A 24,584-nucleotide genomic window follows, 5' to 3' on the forward strand; every position below is an offset into this window, starting at 1 on the left:
CAAAGGGTTCGTAAATGCTTTATTATCATTTGTACGAGAGCAAGTATTCGCAATAAACTATTAATGGCAGTTCCTAAGCACCAAGCAGAGGCACTTCTATACCAGGTATAAATAGAAGGGTTGACCACATTACTGGAGTTGTCACGGCAACAAAGCACTTACAACTACAAGCAGTCAGCAGCGTGAAAATTAAACGTAGCTTCATTTGCGTTGTGTCTTGAAAAGAGTCCGCAATTTTTAAATGTGCTGCAACAAAGTGCTATCTAGTTCCTTACTGTTGCAACATTTAAGCAGAAGAAGTAAAACAAATAAAGATCTGATGTTGAAGCACTTGATGTTATTTTTCGAAACTGTTTCCATTCAGCTTAGTAGTGGCACCAAATTCAAGTACGGCACCAGACGCCCAAACAACAAGCCTCGCCAACAGTGGTAACGATGCATTGTGGGAGAAATTGAAAAACTTTGTAAACTCTTAAATAATGTATCTGTTTGTCTTTGTTAAAAAATGTTAAAAATGTCGCAAACGATTTTTTAAAAATAATTGCGACGGCTTTCAACCAAGGTTCGAATGCTCAACCAGGGCTTATCACAGTGTCCTTGTAGCGAGCTTGCACTGCCACTGATGCACTTTCTACACAGTTAATGTTGAACTGAGTGAATATTCTGGTCACGTGTCTTCCAGATTGATCAGATCACGTTCAGGCTGGAACAGAAAAATAACCGTTAGCAATGTTGAAATATAAAATGTAGAACCTGTGAAATAGTAATACAAATTCACAAGAAGTTTAACAGCCATAGTTTTATTTTGACAACTAATATATTAGTTTAAAAAATGACACGGAAACACCATACACCAACCAATAACGACAATTTTTTTTTATACAGAAAAAAATATAGACCCCATAAAAATGATCAAAAGAAGTTTTATTTCCAAGTATATATAGACATAACAGTGTTTCAAATACCTGGGGATAACCCTTGACCGCCTCTTTGAGGTTGTTTATCCACACAAGCGCAATTTCTTTGCTTTCCGCTTGAAATCGATAAATATTTCCACTCTCAGGGTTGGATAGTTGAAAACAATCAAGACGTGAAGGATCTTCTGAATATAAAACCATCCAACCATCGATTGGAACAGCTTTGCATGGCCGGGCTTTAAACTGCAAAATAAAATAAAAAAAATATTATTTCTTTTGGATTATTAACTTTATAATGAAGTTAAATTACTGAGAAAATTTAAATTAATACAGATTTAAGGCAAAAATAGCAATAGGTTGAATAAAATGTAACTGTATGTTTCATTTAATATTTTTACTTACATGGTTTCTATCTTGTCCTCTTATTGTCTTCGCCGCGTAATATACCAACTGTGTGTTGCATAGGCACACCCAATACTTCGTCCAATGTGACATCTAAATCAATAAGAGGAAAATTAACTGAAAATATTTAAATTTTAGCGAAAATTATTTGAACCCATACTTCAACATGTGGGTAATGTAATACAAGTTATTATATTGTAAGTTGTGTTCTCCATTTATAACAGATTCAAACTTCACACCAATGTTGTGAAGTATTTGATGGATATTAGTCTTACCGTTGGTTTCTTCCCGTGTTTCAAAACACACTTGCGACGAAGGTAACTTTCAAACTGACAAGTTTGAAACTCCAGTGATAACTCTGCTGGCCTGAAAACATTGATATTGTTAATATTCTAAACAACAGAATCTGTTAAACAGATACATACCATACATATATACCTATAATTAAAAAGATGTGTAAAAAAGTTCATTTCTCATTAAATTAGGAAATAGCATTAAAAACTAAAACTTTTGATGAAGGAAATTTTCGTGTTTGTTCATGTTTGGTTATTAATCTTGTTTAATGATTAAAATGAATGAATAGATTTGAATCACCATAAATACATGTCTTGCTTGTTATGTATATTAACCTTACTGAACTTTTCCAATCTCTCCGCTTAGTTGGATAATCATAGTGAGTTGGGTCGTAACCACCAAATATTGTGGCTCTCGATGGGTTAAGTGAAAGCGCCTTTCCTTCCTTGCCTTGATAAGATCTAATGGAGTATTGACTGACACTTGGTCTTGGAGAAACAAAGAATTGCTTAACGTAACTGTTTGCCTGCGATCTCTCAGCTATACGTGTTGGGTTGATAGCAGAGCCATCATGTATCTGTAACTTGCTCACTGCTGCCTTTATATCAATATGTGTTTTCATGGTTGATGTTTTAATGGGTGACCTTACCCCAGCTACCTCAGGAATCAAACATTCTGCTTCATCATCTATATTGAACTCATAACTCGTTACATTACTGTGTGTTCCCTCATCTAGTTTTCCTGTTGGTTCACCAGCCAGACGCTGCATTACAAACTCATCTAACTCATATGAGGTGTTGGCACTTTGTTCTTTTAAACTTTCGTCATGATCCACCCAACAATGCGCCTTCTTTGCCTTTAAAGGTAGGCTTGCACTTTTCTGCTTGCATTCCTTACGTGGAGCAATCAACTTAAACTTCCCATGGTTTCCCTGATAAACCTTCCTCCATTCTGTCTTCTTCCTGGTCGTTTTAAACGGCAACGAATGATGCCGGGACTGTAAACTTAACCCAACAAATATAAGTTTGACTGTTAGTATTAATTTAAATGCCTCAATTAGAGAAACTTGTCTGGGTAAACTGATAAAATTCCTAAATTATAGCGGTCGAAAAAACATATAAATTTACATTATCTTAAATAAATGCCTAACTAAACACTACATATTGACCTGTTTTAAATATTGGATCAAAAAAAAATAATCGCAAAAATCATATATAAAAATAAGGAATCTAACAAAAATATTTTGACAAATTTCGTACCGGTCAGTGGACCATGACATCTCGTCTTGCTCGCTGAACTCGGAACCGGAGTTTGAACGACTGCTGCCGATGGAGCCGCTGTTGCCGCCGGCGATCGACATCCTGGTTGCGGATGAGGAAGAAGATGCGAGGGAAGAAGGAGTGGTGATGATGCTGTCATCCAGGAGTGATGTCGTCACTGTGGAGGGAGGGAGGGCTGAACGTGGAAGACTTCCGCTGAAATAAGGGAGGGGGTTAGAGAAGATGGAAGAGCGGAAAATTTACAGTAAATGATTTTTTTACGATGATAATTTACAATGATGCAAAGATGATTTGGCTAAAAAACCACAGTTTTATAAGACATAATCATAAAATTGATGTAATATAAAAAGAAATGCTGTGAAAATGATAAAACTGAAACTCTGCTGTAAAAATTCCCATGCCATATGCTGAACAAGTGAAACAAGGATCCACAAAACTCGATAAACAATGTTTTGGTCGAACAAAAATAAAACAACATCATGCCAACCTTGTATCAAGGGATTCGGATGAGTATCGCGTCGGTGAAATGTACCATACCGTCCCGTTGCGCTGTTTTGAACGACTGTACAGTGACCGCCTAATTTTGGGGTGGGGGTTGAGGTTTTAGGGGGTGTTTGGTTGTAGGGGGTGGGAAGGGAATGGCGTGTGGATAGTTTGTAGGAGTTCGTGTTGTGTGTGTGTGGTTGAAATGGAAAGAAAAGAAACAAAAACAACATGAGATTCATGTATTTATGCTTATCATGCAGTATCTGAACTCATGCAAAATAATATAACTTAAAAACTATTGTAGTGACAATATAATTTACGATGATTTAAATATTGCACATTTGAGCACACATACAACTACCATGCAGGATAGAAAACAAGAGAACTAATGTAAGAAATCATGAAAGTTTGTGTTGTGTTAGTAATCTAAGGTAGTAACAGGTATGGTACAATGCACCAACATGCGTTTACTCTTTGGACTCGAACTATGTTTTTTCGAAAAAACAGTGGTTTTCAACCTTGCACCAATAAAATCAAAACATACATTTATCTTTCAGTTTTTTACACACAGTACTACAAAAAAGGAATATAAAAACTTCTTTCTGTTAGTATTTACACAGCATTTCCCTAAGTTTATTCCACACCAAACAAGTTAGTTTCCGTGTTTACCTTTTCTGTATTTTTGAGCTGTCCGACTTTGCTCTTGTACTCGAGGGATTGGTAAACGCAAATTCTTTTCCTAAACTCCTTGATTTTCGATGACCCGGCACAAATCGTTGTTGTACAGGAGGGGTTTGCGACACGTGACGGTTTAAATGAGTTTCAACACGAACGTTTTTGGCTGAAAAAATGAAATTCATATTTCAGACATAAGTTATGTTCCGTTACTTCTGCTACCAGGCTTAATGTAAATAATATTTTAACTTATTTTATACTAGGTAAACCCTTAAAAGATAAGTTATATTAGGAACATTAGTTATTTCAAGTTTTAGGAATACAGGTTTTGTTTTTTTAAACTGATAAGCAGAGAATGCATTATAGCATTTAATGGTAAACAATGTTACCAAAATAGCCATGACAATTTAGTCACACAATATAACTAAAGGGAATATTCTATTTAATGTATAATCAAATATCACATCTGGTGTCTGGACAGTGGATTATACAGGAATTAAAATGAATTGTTGATGAAAATATTTATTGATTCTATGACTAACCTCTCTAAGGAATACACATAACATGGAATAAATGGCAACATACTGCGTTATATACATGTATGTTGGCTATAACTCAAGGCATCCGTATAAATAAGTAATAAAACATGAAACATGGAGAATGTATGTGATAAATTTCTCGAACCTGACCTTGATCTGCTCATAGAGTAAAACAATTCTTGTGTACAGTGAGGATTATTATTTCAATTTGAATAAGAGACTGACAATGCCATTTTGTGAAATATATATTTTTATTAAACAAATTGATTGGACTTGATTTTTGTCTATTAGTTTTTGTAGCACCAGACCCTTATTACTTGGATAATACGAGTTGTATTTACCTGGAGTCAACTCTTCACGAGAACGATGGAGTTTCCTTTCAGGTGTTGTAGTTGCTTGGTTGAGTGAAGGCTCAATCTTTAGGGAGAGTCTGAATTGTAAATTACAAAATTAGTTTCATAAACAAGAAGAGTTTTCATCATTCGTAATCTTCTTGTGCATTACAAACAGAGGAAAATCAAGGAATGTGCAACCCCAGAAGGGTACATCCATGGTTATCATTAAAAAGGAAATATATTGGAATCCTTTTTTCAAACATATTACATATATAGTTTTACTTGTAGTTGTCTTCTTCCAGAAACTTTTGAAGCTCCTCAATGTATTTGACTGAGTTGAGATAATTCTTTATGTGTGGCAACTCTTGTAAGTGATCTGTTAAGAAAAACAGTTTTTTTTTTCTGTGAAATAATACCATTTGCATAAAATAAAAGCAAACAGATGGTAAAGGCTTGTCTCATATGTTTGTGTCATGAATTTGTGTAGAGAATGTGATGCAATCTTGTGTTTTATGTTTCATTGTGGTGTATACAAACAGGTGCGTGGTGTAAGGAGAAATAGCCTGTGCATACCTTGGTCTGCCATAAACACAAATTAGCCGACCAAGTCAGGTGATGTGGTTTGATTGTGGATTATCCACCTTGATTATCTGACATAAGCATGATAGTGCAATGAATGCTAATCTCCATTATGTTAGGCATGTCTTAGATGGGACAGTAGAGTGAAAAGGCTTGAGCATGACAGGCGGTTTGTAATCACCTCATAACCAGGAGGACCATCAGTTAACACACGATGGAGAAACAACAAAATTTACCACAACTTGAGGCTTATGATAACCGAGAAAACAAATTACTCAAACCAAGATGGGGAAAAAATGGAATGCACTATTTTCTAGGTGTATGCTATGCCATGGTGCTCTTAATTTTGTTTGCTACTTCAAGTTTGATTGACAGATTGAGTAAAAGTAAAGGGAGATATGCTTGTTTAAATAAATGGAACAACAACTTGTTTTGATGGAAAGCCACCGAAAATTGGTTCTACAATCCCATGATTCCCATGTTTTGCGGCTTAAACTTGTAAAATATTTATATCGTGGTCGGCTAATGCAGCTCCTAATCTGTTTTCTGAGGATGTCTGGATTTATGTGGTTTCAGTGATTGATTCATGTGGCTGGAGTTTTGACATAACTAAAATAGCCACTGATTTTGGACAAAAACTCCAGCAAGACATGTAATGTCCATCAATATGGATTTACTGTAAGTTGAACGCAAGTTATATGAAGTAAATAAACTGTTTATACAACGCAGTGCTCATTACCCATATTTTTTTTTATATGCGAAATGCACTATAGTAGTGACCAACTAAAATAGCTGGTAACCTTTGATCAAGATTAAAACACGAACAACCCTGTATGAGTGCAATAGGTAGCAACATAGACACTGCACAACTTACCATATTTTGATTGTTGAAACTCAGCAATAACACGAAGTATGTTGTTCATCTTATTTGTTCTGTCATGGCTTTCCAACCCCCCAGTATCGGGGTGGGCTGAGTTAATGTACATAATGTCCGACAAGTACATGCCTGGAAAATAAATTATATTACTATGGTTGTGGGGATGAAATAAAACAAGTTATTTCCAAGAAACCAGGTCCAAATCAATTGTATAATAAAAGATATATATTTGGCGTAATTGACATTGTCGGATTTTTTGTCAAGTAAAAGCCTCTATAATTCTATATTATAATATGGTTTAAAAAAAGTAACTATGAGATACATTAAGCTAAAGTATTTACGTTGGTACAGACAGGATAGCGAATATTTTAAACATGGCTGCAGTTTATTTGCCAGTTCATGGCGTGAAAGTGTTGCTGACGGCAAAGTTCTTTGGTGGGCGGTAGTGTTACTGCAACCAGATACAATTAATCCTAAGTGCAAACTTGCCCAGCGAGCCAGGGTTGTTTATCAGCCTAAAACGATCGTGATTTGGCAAGCTTAGCGATATTTGCGGAGGATTAATAGCGGACTTGAAACGAAGACAGAAACTTTTCCTGTTGTTTCCCTAAACCGAGATGACTCACGATCGTTACAGAACTAAAAATGCGAAATTCATATTTTTAGAACGTTAGGTAGTTTCGTGCATTGATGACGTCACGAGTGACGTATGCCGGTGGGTTGGATAGAGCCGCAAGGTCCGTAGTTTAGGAAACCGTTGTTTTGGTGAAATGGGCGATTACGAGTGAGTCATCATAGCATGAGCGTCGATTTATTACAAAGCTATGCAAATCGAACCCGTAAGAACCACTTAGCTACTTAAGATAGCAAAAGTTTGTGATATGTTTATATTAAACGTGCGGCAAAGTTATTATTGGTAAATTATTTTAATAAATGGTAAAATAAATGTGGAAGTCAATCCGACCCACAAATAGCGTGCAATTTGCTAATATAAAAAGTATACTCGTGTAGGTAGCGTATAATATGCATTTTCATTTATCAACAGCGGGGTGTAAATTAAATTTTCAATTGCGTGAATAGTTTTATTAAATGCACTAGAGATTTCATGCGCTATATATTGGTGTTTAATTTTTCAAATAATTGATTGATGGTTAAAGTAGGATATGAGCATCACTTTGTATCGATTGCTGTTAACCAGAACAACGAATCGATTATTGGCATCCCTATCAAATCCCTATCAAAGTTTTCGAAGACATAAAACAGACGGAGTGATATTTTCTATGCGAACAAACATCGATAAAAACGCTGTGTTGTGGGTTGTCTCGGGGACGACAATGATCGAGACAAAAGTCCTTGAAAAAGAGACGTTTATTAGGAATTGTCTTTTTAAAAGGGCGACCCAGAGCTACTTAAGCGGGAGGTATTTGCATCACTTTCGAACTTTCGCACAATTAGAAGAGAGATATTGAAAAAAGAGCCTTCTTCTTGTCATTGTCTCGAAAAGTCGTCGCTCAAAATCGAACTGAGGAACGAATCAATTGGAAAGTCGGAGGGAGATATTAAATGTTCGGCGCACTTGCCAAGTCAGGAATAGAAGAGAAGCATCTTCCTAAAAGCGTACTTGCGGTTGTGGGTGCATTGGTGGAAGCAATATCTGTACTGCGGTTAGACCTTCCATTCTAATAACTGCCTCGTTCGACATGCTGTAGTGTTATGTAGCGTAGTATCTAATTAAATCGACACCGGCGTACACCGGTATGCTGGTATGAAAGTGTGAGTGACAATCCACAACAATAACTTGAGTTACTCGCCATATCAAACTGTGGGTGCGGTTATCAATTTTTCGCTGGTTTTATTAAAAACGTGAATGAATAGAAATTGTTTGTATCAGAAGCAAGCCATTTTATCAATGTTGAAGTGTTTAATAAATACCCGTTATTTTGAAGCGTGTGATATAAAAAGGATTTCACTATATGTTAGATAGCGGAAGCCGGGAAGTTGGTTCAGATAAAACGGCGTCAAACACGGAAAGCTGAGATTGGTTTAATAAAGCATTGCATTATGTTGGCTTCTCATATCAAAGTGCGGTTGCCGAGTCACCGCATAAGGTAGCAATATTACTGATAAGTAATGTTGTACATTGAAATTGGTGTTGGGTGGCTTTTGATGGCTTTAACACAGCGGTATTATCCGTATTGACCACCAACCAAACCTATGTAATAAATATTTTTCTGTTGGGGCAATTATTTATCTGTAATAAGACGCGTCGCCCTTTGCTACGAAAGATCACCGGTTTGCCGGTTTTAAGTTATGAGGAAACGTGGCGAAACTGTAACTAAATTTGATTGAAGACGTTGTTGTAATTTGCTTTTACAACACCCGGTCACCCATGACACGACAATGACTTTTGTCAGCGACCAATATACCTGCATTATAGTCGCGTTCTGCTTTCTAAACATGGGAGGTGTAGAATTACAGTAAGATTAATCCGACCACTACTTTGCAGATTTGTGTTTCGGGGTAAGGTTACAGCGGTCTTAAATAAGGCTTTGAAATTCTGTACTATCGGAAAAGGGAGAGATTTTGACCGGAAAGACGCATCGCATTTCCCGTGGATTATTTTAATCGGGTCGGGATGAGGTTTCTTATATTGTCGGTGCTATGGGCGCTTACTACTGCGCAGAACATTAGCGATCCCGTCGAGGAACTTGTACCAATAATGCCCAAGTTAAAAGATGTAATGGATATGGAATTAGACGCCGAAGACTTGAATGAGGGGAATATAGGGTTGGACCGTGATACAAGCAACAAACGTGACGTAGAAGACAACCAAGTTTCTTTCAACGAGGACAGAATTCTTAATCCGGATACGCAGGACGACGAAAGTAAATATCTAGGCGACTATTCTTGTCGTATACTCATAGTTTTGCTCTCAGTATAGGATGTTTATGTTTTGAATTATTTAAAGGTTCCCGCCGTGGTCGATGCGCTTATACGTTCGTGGTGCCACAAACTGTTCCTACGAACAGCCATATATGCGTGAACGGGAATAACGAGAACGAAGAAGACGGCATCACGTTGTTACAAATGTACAGACAAGGTAAAAATGATTTTTTTTATTTTATTTTACGTGGGTGAATTTCTGCACCACGATAAGCCATTGGTTCTGAATTGTTTAATGTAATGTTTTGTGTTTTAGTCATGAGCGCCAAGTTAACGGTGGAAGACACAAGGAACGCCATAATAGAAGAAAGGCAACAATATCCATCAGCTAGGGAGGTGCAACGGATGCAGACGGACGTAATGCGTTTATGCAACTAGTAAATATGCAAAAGTAATATATGTTTCTTGTATATAGGTTGATATGCTGAAGCAGCAATCCCGCAACTCACAAGAAGGCATCTCCCAGCTTTACACACAACTAATGCATGAGATTATCAACAAACGTGACAACTCGCTGGAATTCGCACAACTAAAAAACAAACTGCTTAACCGGACAGTTTTGCACTACGAACTACAGGTAAGGTTTACCGCATTTTGATTGGCATTTTCGATGTTACATTGAACGCTTATGGTAAGAGGCTACTTTGATAAAGATCTTAACTGGAAGGGAAAGTCACCTTTCGACCTGATACTATTATCGTATCTTGGTAGGTTTGGCTTCGTGACATCTACGGCCTTTTATCGAAATGTTTGACCTTCATACAATGCCTGGACTGTCCATCCTGACAATATCATGGCCCGGCTAGTCATTTAAAGCGAAGTTTTGAGCCTGTTTCCATACAGGACAAGCATAACCAATTGCTGGCGGAGCACACAGCGCTAAAGGGGGTGGTCAACCGTCAAAGTGAACAAATAGAAAGTTTAAGGCGAGCAATGGCGGAACTCGCGAACTCACGAACACCAGAGCGAACGGAAAACGTGCAGGTAACGCCATAAGTCAAATTATGTCGCTTACTTTCCAGTATTTAACGTTGTATAGGCCACACAGCCCCATACGATACAAGACCCGATGCTCGTAGTAGAACGGAGACCAAACACGGCCGAAGCCAATAGTAGACCAAGTCGAAACCACATCCGTGGCCCGATTACAGTTCTACCAACCACACCGACCACAAGTGCGCCTTGGAGACCACCACCAGGTAAGCTGCTATTAAGCAACATTCTGCACAGGTTGTCTTGTGGCTTGTTTTGCTGTGAAACAATGTTTTTGCGACGGAAATACAGAACCTGTATTACAATCGGTCTTGTTTCGTATAGGAAAAATTGTCGTTTCAACGAAAATCAACATTCCTGAGGGGAGTAATTGACGTGGCGATCTAACGCAACGCGACGTTGATGCATGAGCGTCGTTAGAAAGTTCCAAACGAGGCTTAAAATGACGGCGCTTTTAGTCAGGTATAACCTGACAGTGCGGTAGGACATCAAACGCACAACCACGCAAGTAGACGACATGGTATGAGAAGAATATTTTGCTTGAGATTTGTCACTACAGAGCGCACAGACCGAACAGCTTTCATTCGATATTCGCAACACCTTTAACTGTGTGTCGGTTCGGCGTTCATATAAGAATAGATGCAGCGTTAAAACCATGGGATTTTCTTTACAAATTTGCGCTATAAGGTGTTGGTGGCGGGCAGCGGAGATTTAAGTGGGAATTGTTTGTAAGTTTCAATTGAAACAACGATGCGTAGTTTGGTGCAAACTGTTGATCTGTTGTTTGTTTGTCGGATTATAAAACCCGGTGTTACAACACATCGTGGGAAAGATTCAGCATCGTAAACTGTGTCGTTTTATATCTCGGACCATTCATCACAAGATAGGGCACGCTGCTGAAAAGTGACGACGAGCTTAAAACAACAGCCGACAGATTAAAACGCTAATTCTTCGTATCTTCGGCCATAGCAAAATTCCATTGAAAAAGTGATGCCAAAAGCATGCGCGAGAAAACCATTGTGAGGGTTTGGATAGGTTGCAGATTATTACCTGGAAACACTATTGACGAATGGCCAGTTTGAGGCTTAAGGGTCCTTAAAGTGTCAGGAGCGTTCGGGTGCCATCGAAAAGACACGTATAAGCACCGTTCCCGTCCCTTGCCTGGCATCTGAGTGTTTATTTAAGTGGCCAGAGCCGGGCGGGACGACGGTCAGTGGCGATATACCAGATATAGGAACCGAACAATGCCCATATCTTCAATATCGAAAGGTTAAACTCATTCATAGGGCAACTTCGAACACTTGGTTTCCAATTTCCGAATCGAGTCGGGTTTGAGTGCGAAGATTTAGAGTTTGATAAAGCTTTGGGTTGGATATAAATAGGTGCGGGCCTTGCGTTTTCGATGGTAAGATACGTAAAGTGGATTAGAGAACTTTACAAACCAATTACGATTCAAAGTGTTTCTCCACAATCAACAACAACAAACGGTAAAACAGACTACACTATGTCGGAAGCGACATCGTTTTGTTCGTAGTCTAGACTGGTACAACATGTCGCTGTCCGGCCCAACACGAGCGGTCGTTTTAATGCTTGTAGGGGACAATAATTCTGCCCCTCAATTCGTGTTGATCTAGCATCGGGTTCCATGTACGCATGCGATTATAAGGTCAGGTTACTAAACAGCGCATTGTGCCCGAGAAAACTTATTAGTGACGACTCGGGCCACAGCGGAGATGGAAAACACGTTTTGGAAACATGTCGCTCAATTGTTGTAACATTTGTTTAGGTTTAATAACATTTTTTAATTATTTTTGGATGAGTTTAGACCCTGAGGTGACGAATTGTAAAATACAGCAACAAAAACGGGAACTGTGTACAACGGATAGCAGCAATAAACACACCTGCTCTCACATGTATAATTAATATAATGCCCTGAAAATCCCAGGTTTTCTTGGTTTGCATCCAGAACTTGCACGTTTTAAAAGATGTGGAAATGGTTCAATTCTCGCGTTTTCTCATTCATACATGCGACTGTTTTGCATTTTATTTAGATTTTATTTGCTTTATTTTATGTTTATGCTTTATTTTCAGGCCGATATAGAGATTGTACTGAAGTGCAACGAGCAGGGTACACGGAGAGCGGAGTTTACAACTTACGGATACCAACTGTGGCGAAACGAATAAAAGTTTGGTGCGATTTGAATCAAGTAAGTGATGTTTAATGCTCACGTTTGACAGAGAAAGTGGTCGAAATGTAAGGGTTGGGGCTTGGTTAACACTTACATGCCTATGTACATGCTAGGTCGAATTAAAACTAAACTACTAGATAATTTCGCCAACTTAAAATGCTGTACCACGCTTCAAATAAAGAACCGGAGTATTTATCTGTATCTCAACAACACTTCAGGAACTACGGATCAAATTTACAAAACATTTAACAAAACTAATAGATTGTGTGACAAAGTACCTCAATTATCAAGTGCCTCTTATTTTTTTTCATAGTTACGTTGTTAATAGCATATTCTGTAATGGCTGTTTACACATCAGTAAGCGACCACGCTAGCCACTCTTAAAACTCATTTTTCTTTGGTGTTGTGTAATGATCTAATAATGGCGAAAACTAGGGCATACTTACGCGCTGACGTAACGACTGCACTAATTATAATGTTATTTCGCCTATTCAAAAAATCCGCGAAAATCCGCGCCTGTGGTTAGCAAGTGTAAACAGGGGCAAGAAAATCTTATCTTGGATCTGGGTAATGCTTGCTAAGCTAAAAATCTAAAGACGAGACTTGAAAGAGATCCCGCAATTACTGAATTCGAACGTATATAGTGAGAACATAGGGGTGCATGTAAAATTAACCTATAAATGTTAGGGTGATGGCATCATAGTTGCTATTTTTCTCTGCAATGTCATGCATACGTTTATATCATAAAAGCGTATCGTGACGTCACACTAGGCTCTGTGTCCTCACTTAGACCCTCGGAAACCATCAGATACGTTTGTAGTTTATGTTCGGTCATGCGCGTGTTTCCGAAAATAATGCGCATGATAGGGTGACGTATTTACTTAGTGACGTAATTAAGGGTATTGTGATGTAGGACCCAGGAGGATGGATTACAATACAAAGAAGAAGCGAAGGAAGAGTCAACTTTTATCGAGATATGGCGAGTTATAAACGAGGCTTTGGGAAATTAAGGGGCGACTTTTGGCTTGGTGAGTGCGGGTGTAATTAAAAACAATAAAACTTAATAATCGTCATTCGGACTGCGCGACTGCGCGACTGCGTGGCTTTCCAATGCATATTGTGATCATTGTGTAATGATTATTGTCAAACAAAAAATGTAAAAAGTTTGTTTGTAAAAGACTAAAATAATTTTTTTTTTTAGGTTTGGAAAACATTCACAAGTTAACCAGCCAACCGACCGTTAACTTCAAACTACATATTGACTTGGAGGATTGGGGGGGTAAGAAGACGTTCGTTGAATATAGAAGCTTTAGAGTGGATTCGGAGGAAACAGGATACCGACTTCGTATCGCACATTACAGGTGGGTGATGTAATATGTTTAGTTGTTGATTATATAGTTTGCGGTAAAATTAAGCGGTTTTCGTGGTTAAAGTTTTTTAAATTGCTGTTGAAGTTTGCGAACTTGGTTCACTCTGCCTTTAAAATATTTAAAACGTTTCCAGTTTCGTTCCGAGAAACGATCTTTTTTAAACGCAACTAGTTTCGGAAACGAACTTTTGTTCAGAGGTTAAAGGAAGTTATTTAGAATGTTCTGTTTGTTTTGCAGTGGAAATGCCGGCGACTCCTTGACATGGCACAACAACATGAGATTCACAACGTTTGATGCAGACAACGATCCATTCCCGAGGAACTGCGCTGATTTTCAACGCGGCGGGTGGTGGTACAATATGTGCGCGCATTCAAATCTTAATGGGGTGTACTACAAGTGAGTGGCGCGACATTTCTGTACCAAGCCTCGTTTTAAAGTTTCTAAACCTTGCGATAAAATAGAACGAGTACTCGGCCTCGGTTGCTAATTAACGAATTTGTTTTATGAAGGGGCGGACATTACAGGAGTCAGTACCAGGACGGTATATACTGGTCTGAATGGAGAGGTGGGTCATATTCGCTTAAGGAAGTTTCTATGAAGATAAGACCGATCGAGTGATCCAATTGGCTGGAATTGGTCCAAGCGGGAATGGACGCACAGGCAGCGCCGGGACGATTTGCACTTTTGACGTCACAATTGCACTTGTCGACGTCACTTTAGACACGATTATTTCGTTGAGAATTTGAATTTAAAATATACATAATCAGCACATTATGTTTGCATAATACTTGTACCAAAGGGAAACCGATATATAATTTAAACCGGTATATAATCACGAAGTTTTAGCCATGTCCGTAATATCGACGCTTAAGTGACAGATAAAAATGGCTTAAAGTTAAAAAATCATCGTGATTGGATCTAAACTGTCGGTTTGAACGATTTAAATTGACATTATTCGCCAGCCAGTTTCACGATTTCGTCGCGCGGTAAGTGGCTTGGGTTCCTATGTGTTCGTAACTTGTACGGATTAAGTGTTTGAACAACAACAACAACCACAGGGACTTTACTGCGTTAATCTAAATCTGGAAACCAGCGCGTTTAATAATGATCCGACTTATCGTATTTGCAATACACATATTGCCAAAAACCCGGTACTTTGATTGACGGGTGTAAAAAAAGTAAAACTATGATTTTTCAACGTCATTTTCGCTGTAGTGATCTACAATTATACTTTCATCAATTTCGTGCATTGTTTTTATGGTTTGCGTTCTCTGTTTATCCGATGTTGCCATTTTCACGTGTGTTCTATTTGTTCAGTGTACAATACACCATGCTATTTGCACAAAAGATAAAGTGATATCTTGGAATTAGCTGCGACTAAAGACCATGCGACCAGGGGTCATGGGAAATGTTATTAGAGCAAAGGGCGTGATGCGGGAAAACGAATCGACTTCCTCAATGCAAAAATGCGGTTCAAGAAACTATAAAGCTTACGTTATAATAATGTGTATGACGTAATAATTACGACCGGTGCACGGTTCAAGGTTGGGTAACCAAGTGAAAAAAGAACAAAATAATCGTCATGTGATTTAAAATTAGTTCGTTACAAATACGACACAGCATATGGCAGGTTACCGGACCGAGGAAGCGTTTTTGTAAAAATTTGGCGAAAATCTGCTAAACCTGCACATTGTATAATAACTGTGTTTTTATGAAGTTTGACTGTGACAAATGGGGTGTTAGCTTAGTATCGACTTGTGGTTCTTGGGTGGCAGCTTAAAAGGAAGATTATTCGCGGTTGCGTCCGCGAAATTGGGTATTTGAATAATGGGTTTGAAACTTTTGTTCCTAACTGGTGTTGAATTGAGATAATATTAACTAATACTTGGTGTCGTTGTGTTATTATGTTAAATTATAAACAGTAACATGAATTTAAGGTGCATGGATATCATTTTTAAGTTACACCTATGCCAATATTACCAGCGTTAAGCCTGTTTAGTGTTTATGTGATAAAAGTCTTGCCCACAGCTGCACGAAAACACATTAAGTAACAATAAACACCTGCTGAATCAGACCAGTCGTAAAAATTGGGACCGAAGCCAATATTCGCAGCTGCTATTATCTATTTAACCCAATAACTCACCGAGGAAAGGTATACATGGTAGTTTGATTGCACCAATATGCGACCGTAGCATCCATCGGTTGTCGTCTTCTTTAACCAACGCAAGTAAGCGATCAAATGTCGCTTTTTGATGTCGATTCACAAGCTAAGATGGAATGATAAGGGTTAAAACGGCGGACGAAACAGCGAGATTTAAGATTAGAAAATGAAACTATTCCCAGAAGATCGTTTTCACACTAAACAATAAGTGTTTACGATGTTTATAATAAATTAATAACTGCCCCCTGTATGCCACTTGGTGTATTTAAAAAATATATTAACTGTAGCTTTTGTATACGACGCTGTATAATCTTATTAATTAAAGGCACAGTTAACGTTATTCAAAATATGACAAATCCAAGCGTAGGATTCGTGTAAAATGGTTCATTTCACATTGTAACTGTTTCAGTGAAAACAACGACCGTCCTTTCCATCGATCGGTAATTAAATTTCCGACCACATAATATCATTGTCTTTCCTACCACCCGTTGTTTGGATGACAATACTATGTTTGTGGGCAGTTGGTGCTAATCCTTTAACGGCGAATTAATCCCTATGGTGAAAAGCAAGAGCGAGCGTGTCGTAAACTATCACGAATGATTTATAGTGAATGCACCAATGCACATTTTGGCATGTTGTAACGGTTACAAACCTTGGGATGGGAAAAAGTTTTGGTCTGCATTCGTTAGGGAAAAGTTTTGGACAAAATAAATTGGGGAAAGTTTTGGATTTTATTCGTTAGTGATATTAATCGTTACCACTCCGAAACCATATGTTTGTCGTCTACTCGTATTATTTTTCTAAAAGTCTAGACTTACCGCCCAAGTTTTGGTGAGTCGAAATATGGAAGAACTGCTGAGCGATTGAACGACCGCCATCAAACTGTGCAGGTTGTTTAAATCAACAAGTTTCTGTAAAAAACATGCATTATAAGCGGTATGTTCGACTTTATAAGTAGAATTTATCAAAAGTGTTAAAAGCATAGCAAAATACTGTTCTTTTTTGTGATAAAACGTTGGAAAACTTACCTTCGCTATTTTAATAAAGTGAATAAGAACTTCTGCTCGAATTTTGAGCGTGCTTGCATTCAAGATTTCCCGAATCACCCAGAAACTCGTCTGTAATGTAGAACGATAGATTTTGCATTACTAACATAAGGTAAGATTCGCATATTATACTGTTAGGCAATGGTCATTAAAAACAAACATTTTATATATATTATTTTCACTAATATTTTATAAAACAAAAGCCAGGAACGCAGGTTGGAAGTAGTTATGTTGCTATCACGGCCATCCGGATAGCTTCTATATTGTGTATACAAATTCTGAATATCTTTTAAATATAGTGCGTTTCTCACTGCAGAGCACGAGTTTAAATTTATAACTCACGTGGTTGAAACGTTGCGTCATACCGACCACGTTCGGTGAAAGTTTAGACTTTTCTTTCTTCGTCCAACCGCAGCTTGTAAGCTCGTCCGGTCGGATGGCACAGAAGATGGGAAAGTCGAGAAGGGTTAGCTGTTTCTGTGGAATATGTCGGCGGTTATCAGTAAATGTGTATTATGAGATTTTCACAGTAAATATAGGTGGGTGAGATTGTTTATGCATTTTTTTTCTTTTATCGTTTAATTTGGTGGAAAAATAAACAATAGTACAGAATTATATTCCATACCTGTATCTTCATGATTTTAAAGCATTGTTAAATATTAAAAACACGAAACATGGGGCATTTTATGCTAACTATTTCCAACCCCACCCCACAGTACATATAAACGCATGACATGAATGCATTGAATAAATGTATGTTGTACTTACTGCGAATTCCTCGGGTGCTACTTTAAGAACATCAAACACAACGGCATCGAAGCTCTTCATGCGTGGAACTCGACCGTCTGTCTCGCATTCCTAAGTTATGTTGGGCAATTGTTAATGTGTTGAAGAAAAAAGATTAAAAATCTGTCAGTCAAGTACTACGGAATACGATGCAAATCAAGTTGAACGAATTGTATTCTGTAAGATATATTTCGCCTGCAATGTCGTCATCAGTCTCTTATTTAAATATAATCTTTCTAATTGAACAAATGGATCAGGCGATTAGGGTCAGATATGCAGAATTTATCACAGTTACAACATGTCAGTCTGCTCCATTGGAAGCAAAAATGGAAATCGCTTGCGTAAAATGATAAAACACAAAACACTCAAACATGAAATCGCTTGCGTAAAATAATAAAACACAATAGTGCCACCTAGCATACTGCTGTGTATAAAACGTCACGCCTAGGTGGCGCTATTGAGTAACCGTATTTGCTTGCATTCTGTTACCTCTGCTAACAGGCATAATGTGATGTAAACAATCTTTTAACAGCTAATCTGATATAAAAACGTAGTGTATTTCCGTTTCAGAAATATTTTCGGAAAATACACGTTTTTATACCAGATAAGTCGTTATTTATACCATGATAAGAATAATCATATTTACTTACATCTTCACCAGAGCTGTCATCATGATAATGTCCTTCATATTGTAAGTTCGTCATCATTTCAGGATTATCGATCACTGGCTTCCAGTTCTTGTTGCGAGCAGCTGTCTGGTTCTATGGAGTTAAAAAAAATATATATTTTTTTTTAAATATATGGTAGGTAGGGGTTTTCCCATCCCATTTGGTAGTAAATAAAGAACATTAAAAAATTACACCTATCTCTGCCTCTCCTACATTTAAAAAACTTTGGCCCTTGTGCTTCTGGATGTCATATAACATGGGTTTAAAATAACGCAAGAAGTAATGTACAGTACAGTGAACATAGCATCATTTCTAACATACACAACTTATCTTACTTGCTAATAACAACTAATTGACTACATAAGGTGAAAAAACAACTTTCAAGATTAAGATAAATTCACCGTCCAACCACAGCGTTAAAGATTTCAGCACCACTGAATATTTAGAAACCTCAACTTAACCTTTTCAGTCTTGCGTACAATTTTACACCAGCAAACATAGATAAGCATTTCAGTATTACTAAATTAATTCTTTAGACCTTCACATTTTTCATGAAGCATAATTTTTCAATGTAAATATTTCTTAAAATATGACACTTTTGGTACAATTACGAGTGCCTTTTCTGGTATATGTCTTTAGGTTATTAGAATTTGATAATAGGGTCTAATACACAAATAGTATGTTCAGAATACATAGACTAAGTTTGTTTTAACAGAGGATTGGTTGTTATAAGTTTACCTGGTAAGATTTTTTTCTTTTATGGCGAGTAGATGGCGTTAAACTTGCGTCAGAATGATCTAAAAAGTTTTAAACATTTAATTGAGTTGTGCATTTAAATTCAACTCTTTCAAGAAATTTACAGTTACAAAATGAAAGTACTTGCAAAGGTTAACATTAATTGATTGCATAAATTTAAACAATGGTATAAAAAAAAACAAGCCGAAGTATAAAACATCTAAAAGTGTTTGCATTTTTAATAAATATTTTTGAAGTTCCTTTACCATTTCTACTTAATGCATCAGATTGAAAATGTCAACAATGAAATCAACTTACGTCTGGAAGTACTTGGAGACTTAGGAGGCAAGTGCGGAACAACTTCCTTATTTTCACTTGTCTTTGGTGTTTGATTGAGACCAAGCTCCCTACATACATTCACATGTAAGGAATGTGAAACATGGTTGCTAACTTCAATGTCTGTTTGTTTGCCAGCATCGCTGCTGTTTGCCCATATCAGACTTAGTTTGCAGAGATGAAAACAGTGACTACAGACTGGGCATTACTTCATAAAATCATATGTGCTATATTTATTTATTGTTTTTGATTATTATTAGAAAATTTACAGCTGTGACCTCACACAATGTGATTTAATTTCATAAAAGTGGTAGTCAAGTGAAGTTATTACATGATAACTTGAATAAAACAACATGTGGCGTTGTTATTGTTGGTTTAATGGCGACTCACCTATAAGAGCTCTGGGTTCTTGAAGATATTGTTGGACTTTTTCGAAGTAAACTTGGGCTTTTCGATAAAAGTGATTTTGTTCGACGAATTGCAATTGTTGTATCGTTGCTACTTGAAAGCGATTCTAAAACCAATGAAATATTAAGTTTCTTGAATCAGTAGCAACCACACAGTATTTATATATATTGTTGCTGGCTATCTACCACTATTTTCCTATACTATTGTGTGATAGTGCTAGATTAACATTTGCTTATGTGATCTCCTGAGATTTAAGCAGTGGGCAAAATCCAATTATAGTATGAATCTCACCTATAAGGTAGGCTAGAGTTAATGTTATACTAAGTGAGACTCTGTGGTACATACAATTTAAGGAATATAGAAAATATGGGTCATAGTGAACTATACCATTATAAGATAACCTAAAACCTCGTGAACTGTGTCATTACACAATAACCTTAATATAGATTTCTTGCGCACAAATTAAAGCAACCACACAGAGATCATAAATTATTCAACGCAGAAAACTTCTTACCAGTTACAACGTCCAGTCGAGGCCGTGGGGATGTAAGATTAATGAAATTTGGGGATGTAGAAGCTTTCCCAAACCTTTGTATTGAAGCACTTGACTACAAATGTACAGAATAGATATAATATATGAGAAGATCCAATAACATTTAACCGGGTATGTCATGGTTACATTAGGCTATTACAAATAAAGGGTAATTTTACATTTAACCGATGTCTATTTTAATAGTAATACAAAATATATACTCAAATACCAATATAGACTACAATATTTGGTTAACTCATATGCATTTCGATTTTGCAGTATTGCTTTTACAGCATTATATACATAAAAACCACATACCGAGTCACTTGATAACCTTTGATGTCTTGGTTTGAACTGTGAGGATGGAGTGCTTCTTGATGGAGAGCAATCTCGGGGGAGAGACTTTGATTTATTGGGCAAAACTTTCTCGGTCCTTGTAGATAAAGAGTTTTTCTCTGGCGGCAAGTTCACTACTGCAGTGCTGTGGCTAAATGATAAATCCCCATTTTGTTGCGATTCCAATTTAGTTTGATTTGTGAAAGCGTTCGATATTTGGTTAGACTTATCCGATAGAGGTGTCTCAATGTTATCCAGAGACTCTTTGGTTGGAGATTTTACGAAAACCTTGATTGGTGAGACCACTGTAGCGTTTGGTCCAAGTGTTGTATTGCTTTGTAAAACTTTATTCTGAAGTGCCCGATTGTTGAAGTTGCTCTGTGGGCTACTGCGGTGTGACCGAGTCCCGTTCTGATGAACGTGGGCAGATAGTGCGCTTAGTTTGGACGCAGTTCGTCGAAGATCTGCAACGTTGATGGTACCGTCACTGCAACGACGACCACGAAATGGTTTATGAGGAGAAGATTTGAAATCTGCAGTTGGAAAGAATGCGTCCGCTGAAACCTACAAAGTAAAGAATAACAATAAATAATGAATCAATTAAAAATGATCTTGTTATTTATTTGGTAAATAACTTTTACAAAAAAATCTTTAATGGTGGTGTTTAACAGATCAAAACAATGTTTATAAATTTATCGCAGGTATAAAAGAACTTCGAATGGAACTGTCAACTAACTTCCATACTTACGGCATCTGAATTATGAATTTTAGAATCAAAAGAATCAAAACTTAATTCATTATCTGACACATTGCTGCTTTGGTTAAAACTAGGGGGAAAGTCAGGATTTGCGGAAGAAACAAACGAATCTTCAAAGTTGTCTGTATCGCTGCAGTTTTGCAAACAAGGGCTGGAAAATGCAGGTCGCGGAAGAAATGTTGTTGGTAGGGGTAGTGGGGTGCAATTTTCCTCTGAAGAACTTATAACTATGGTTGGAAAATCTAAATCCCCAACAAACGTTTCTGATTTCAAATTTCCTGGGCCAACATTTTCTTAGTTGTTTTCGTTTGTGATGTCACAATACTGGTTGTGTATTGAGCAGTTGGAGAAACGAGAGAGCTTGGTGAACTCAGGGAGTCACTTGTGTCCTCAGATGATAAATAGGCACAATTTCCATCGGAAATAAAGACATCATCATCTAATAGATTAACGTGCGATACTGTCTGGTCACGTTTTACCATTCGAGGACTTAATAATGCCTTACTCAGTCTGGAAGCTATACCTTTATTTCTCTGCATTACTGTTCATTACCTAAACAACAACGAATGTCATACAATCAACAAAAACGAGTTTTCAAACCTAATCATAAACTTTAAATGCTTGAAGCTATAGCTTTTTACAACACACTGAGGCAGTATAAAGCTTACAGCACACACTGAACAATCCAGACAAACGAGACCATTCTACGTTTAATTGCTAACACGAAGCAGCGCTATGATGTTGTGCGGCACTTTAATACGTCTTTCCTTTTGCTGACGTTAGGTATTTATAGCAACAAGTCGCCGCCACATGCGTCCTTCCTCTTGCAGTAAACCGATACAGGACAATTATCGACCACAACGTGGTCATGCCATGCGTTCCAGCCAACAACGTTTTATTTAAAACCAATAGAAACCGAAAAAAGACGAATAGGTCGTGATAAACCTACGTGGATATGATGGATTGTATATCCGCTTAATATATGGAATAATTAAACTGACGTTTCGATTAGTAACAGAACAACAGTATCTGTATAATACTGTCAATTTTGCTGATCTAAAACACTACAGTACCCCCAGCTGTTTCTTGCAACGTTTTAGTAAAACTGCCGACTATCGTCTGTCATACGAAATAGGGATTGTTTTCCTAGAATATACGTTGCTCAGTCCCTGCCTGGAAACGAATCGATAATTTCAGTCGTGTACTTGCTCAGTCGCTGCTAAAATCGATTAAGAACCTTACAGCTCGCTTTGGTTATAGTTAAATACAACCAAGTGGCGAACGTAAAAGTATTGCAATGTATTTAGCTTGCACACCTACTCTCAGTTTGCGTATGTGTCGTTTATTTCAGCACGTAACTGCGTGGGTTTCTGACGCTTAAGCTCTACTTTCGTTGTTGCAATCTTTAAGTTAAAAGTTCATTCTATAGTAAGCCTGTCAGCTTTGATACTGCTGCAGCACCACACGCATACACGGCGTTTCAGCTCTCCTGGGACGTTTGAAATATATGCGGGCTACACAAGTCGTTACATTACCAATGAACGCATCTGCTCTGTGCTAAGACTTGTACTAGGAGACTGGTTGCAACGGGTATTAAATATTTATAGCTTGTGGAATAAAAGGCATGATAGGGGAACTGACAGTGCACACAGCTGGGGCGGTGGGATTCGAGATGGTAAATGCAATTATACTAAAACACGTATTTAATGCGTACCACTACCATTACAACTCACTATAAAATCTGGACTATAATAGATACACTGTAAACATGAGATTTCTGCTAAAAACATAGTACTGTGTCTACCATAAAACAGTACTGTGTAAGACATAACTGAGTAGCAAGTAAAAAGTCTTGCTTTCATTGAGACAGAGATAAGCTGTAAAGTGTAAACGATCGTTTACTGGCTGTAAACCGAGCACGACCACGTAAACAAATGGCTTACCTTGTCCAACAGTATCGGTGTAGCGACATAGAGCTCCTTAGCGCCGGCAGTGGTAAAATCTTCATCGTTCGTACTGAACGATAGGTTAACCGACATTTTGCAAATATAAAACTACTTCAGTTAATATTACTTATTTTTAAATTGCATCATTACAGTAACAATGCTGCTTGAATAGGGTAGAAGAGTTAATTTGCAGATAATTAATAATACACACATTTTGACGCTCGTAAAGCATATTAACCTGTCTGCAGTGAGTTTACTGACCTAACGCAACAGTTAATCCCTTCTGCACACCTATTGTAAAATAAGTAAATGAAAGAGCGACGTAGACCGTAAACGTGGCGGCTAATTTACTAATAACACGTCAAACAAAAAAAGCGAGCACGTGCTGCACCAAACAACGCTTTCTATTCAACGCATTTAGTTCATTAAGTCGAGTAGAACGCTAGGACGTCGTTGTGCGGTGACTGGTCCAATTACATTTACACGCACGAAATTAAAAGGGTTGTAAAGCACCGATTACACTGCTTGTTGCTCGTTAACACAGCACTTGAAGCTTTTCTTGGATCATGGCTGAGTTGTAAACAAAAACCTGAAACTAAACGACATCGATCTCGGCAACCATGACAAATAGCTCAATTTCATATCTGCGGTGCTACCAACACAATTGTTGATGTGGGACAATTTGGACAATGCATAAACGTACACTGAATACGGAGAACCAACATAGCATTAAATATCAATTGAGTCCGAGCGCGTGGCTGTATTGACGTGTGCAAAGGTTATAACAACAATCCGCAGCTATTTAAAGGGCACATTACCTGTAGCTATTATGCTTAATTAATTACAGGACTAGCGGTTACTAAGCCCACGGTATCGTCATTGGCCAGGGGCAACATAGTTAATTGGCTGTTACACGGCACGATGGCTAATCTATTGTTTCAGTTAGAAAAACAAGCTTTCAGAACACTTGCATTGAACATAAATCAAGATTTTG

The 24,584-nt window shown here is 37.6% G+C and overlaps 2 protein-coding genes across 5 annotated transcripts; one reads left to right on the plus strand and one right to left on the minus strand.

The window, feature by feature from the left end:
* Nucleotides 1–2: 2 nt before the first annotated feature.
* Nucleotides 3–23,758, minus strand: LOC100176395 (ras-specific guanine nucleotide-releasing factor RalGPS1). 3 transcript variants are annotated; one of them, XM_026835986.1, is made up of 22 exons: nt 23,588–23,758; nt 20,870–21,451; nt 20,534–20,627; nt 20,002–20,125; nt 19,594–19,682; nt 19,279–19,337; nt 18,523–18,633; nt 17,855–17,944; nt 17,429–17,563; nt 17,069–17,158; nt 16,859–16,951; nt 16,023–16,146; nt 6,382–6,513; nt 5,211–5,304; nt 4,935–5,023; nt 4,049–4,220; nt 3,381–3,470; nt 2,873–3,088; nt 1,595–1,685; nt 1,320–1,412; nt 966–1,160; nt 3–703 (listed from the first exon to the last, which is right to left on the minus strand). In XM_026835986.1, the coding sequence occupies exons 1-22, from the start codon at nt 23,681–23,683 to the stop codon at nt 668–670; spliced, it is 2,895 nt and encodes a 964-aa protein (XP_026691787.1). In that variant the 5' UTR covers nt 23,684–23,758; the 3' UTR covers nt 3–667. The 3 variants fall into 3 exon arrangements, with proteins under 3 accessions (XP_026691787.1, XP_026691789.1, XP_026691788.1); XM_026835988.1 differs by lacking the exon at nt 23,588–23,758 and adding an exon at nt 21,636–21,938; XM_026835987.1 differs by lacking the exon at nt 3,381–3,470.
* LOC100182666 (angiopoietin-related protein 2-like) lies at nt 8,893–15,226 on the plus strand. 2 transcript variants are annotated; one of them, XM_009861441.3, is made up of 11 exons: nt 8,893–9,269; nt 9,353–9,484; nt 9,584–9,684; nt 9,743–9,904; nt 10,171–10,311; nt 10,367–10,526; nt 12,412–12,527; nt 13,423–13,537; nt 13,711–13,870; nt 14,117–14,275; nt 14,389–15,226. In XM_009861441.3, the coding sequence occupies exons 1-11, from the start codon at nt 9,020–9,022 to the stop codon at nt 14,495–14,497; spliced, it is 1,605 nt and encodes a 534-aa protein (XP_009859743.2). In that variant the 5' UTR covers nt 8,893–9,019; the 3' UTR covers nt 14,498–15,226. The 2 variants fall into 2 exon arrangements, with proteins under 2 accessions (XP_009859743.2, XP_018668875.1); XM_018813330.2 differs by having other exon boundaries at nt 10,376–10,526.
* Nucleotides 23,759–24,584: the final 826 nt, after the last annotated feature.

This window comes from Ciona intestinalis, chromosome 9 (assembly GCF_000224145.3).
Source record: "Ciona intestinalis chromosome 9, KH, whole genome shotgun sequence".
Taxonomy (NCBI): Eukaryota; Metazoa; Chordata; class Ascidiacea; order Phlebobranchia; family Cionidae; genus Ciona; species Ciona intestinalis.

What these genes read in the sequence shown, in the direction of transcription:
- LOC100182666 (XM_009861441.3), top strand. Translation starts at nt 9,020, where the DNA reads ATGAGGTTTCTTATATTGTCGGTGCTATGGGCGCTTACTACTGCGCAG. An exon ending in GCCTTGGAGACCACCACCAG is followed by an intron (nt 10,527 to 12,411) that starts GTAAGCTGCTAT and finishes CTTTATTTTCAG; the next exon opens with GCCGATATAGAGATTGTACT. An exon ending in TTTGGTGCGATTTGAATCAA is followed by an intron (nt 12,528 to 13,422) that starts GTAAGTGATGTT and finishes ATTGTGATGTAG; the next exon opens with GACCCAGGAGGATGGATTAC.
- LOC100176395 (XM_026835986.1), bottom strand. Translation starts at nt 23,683, where the DNA reads ATGTCGGTTAACCTATCGTTCAGTACGAACGATGAAGATTTTACCACT. An exon ending in AGCTCAAAAATACAGAAAAG is followed by an intron (nt 3,471 to 4,048) that starts GTAAACACGGAA and finishes CCCCAAAATTAG; the next exon opens with GCGGTCACTGTACAGTCGTT. An exon ending in GAGGACAAGATAGAAACCAT is followed by an intron (nt 1,161 to 1,319) that starts GTAAGTAAAAAT and finishes TTTATTTTGCAG; the next exon opens with TTTAAAGCCCGGCCATGCAA.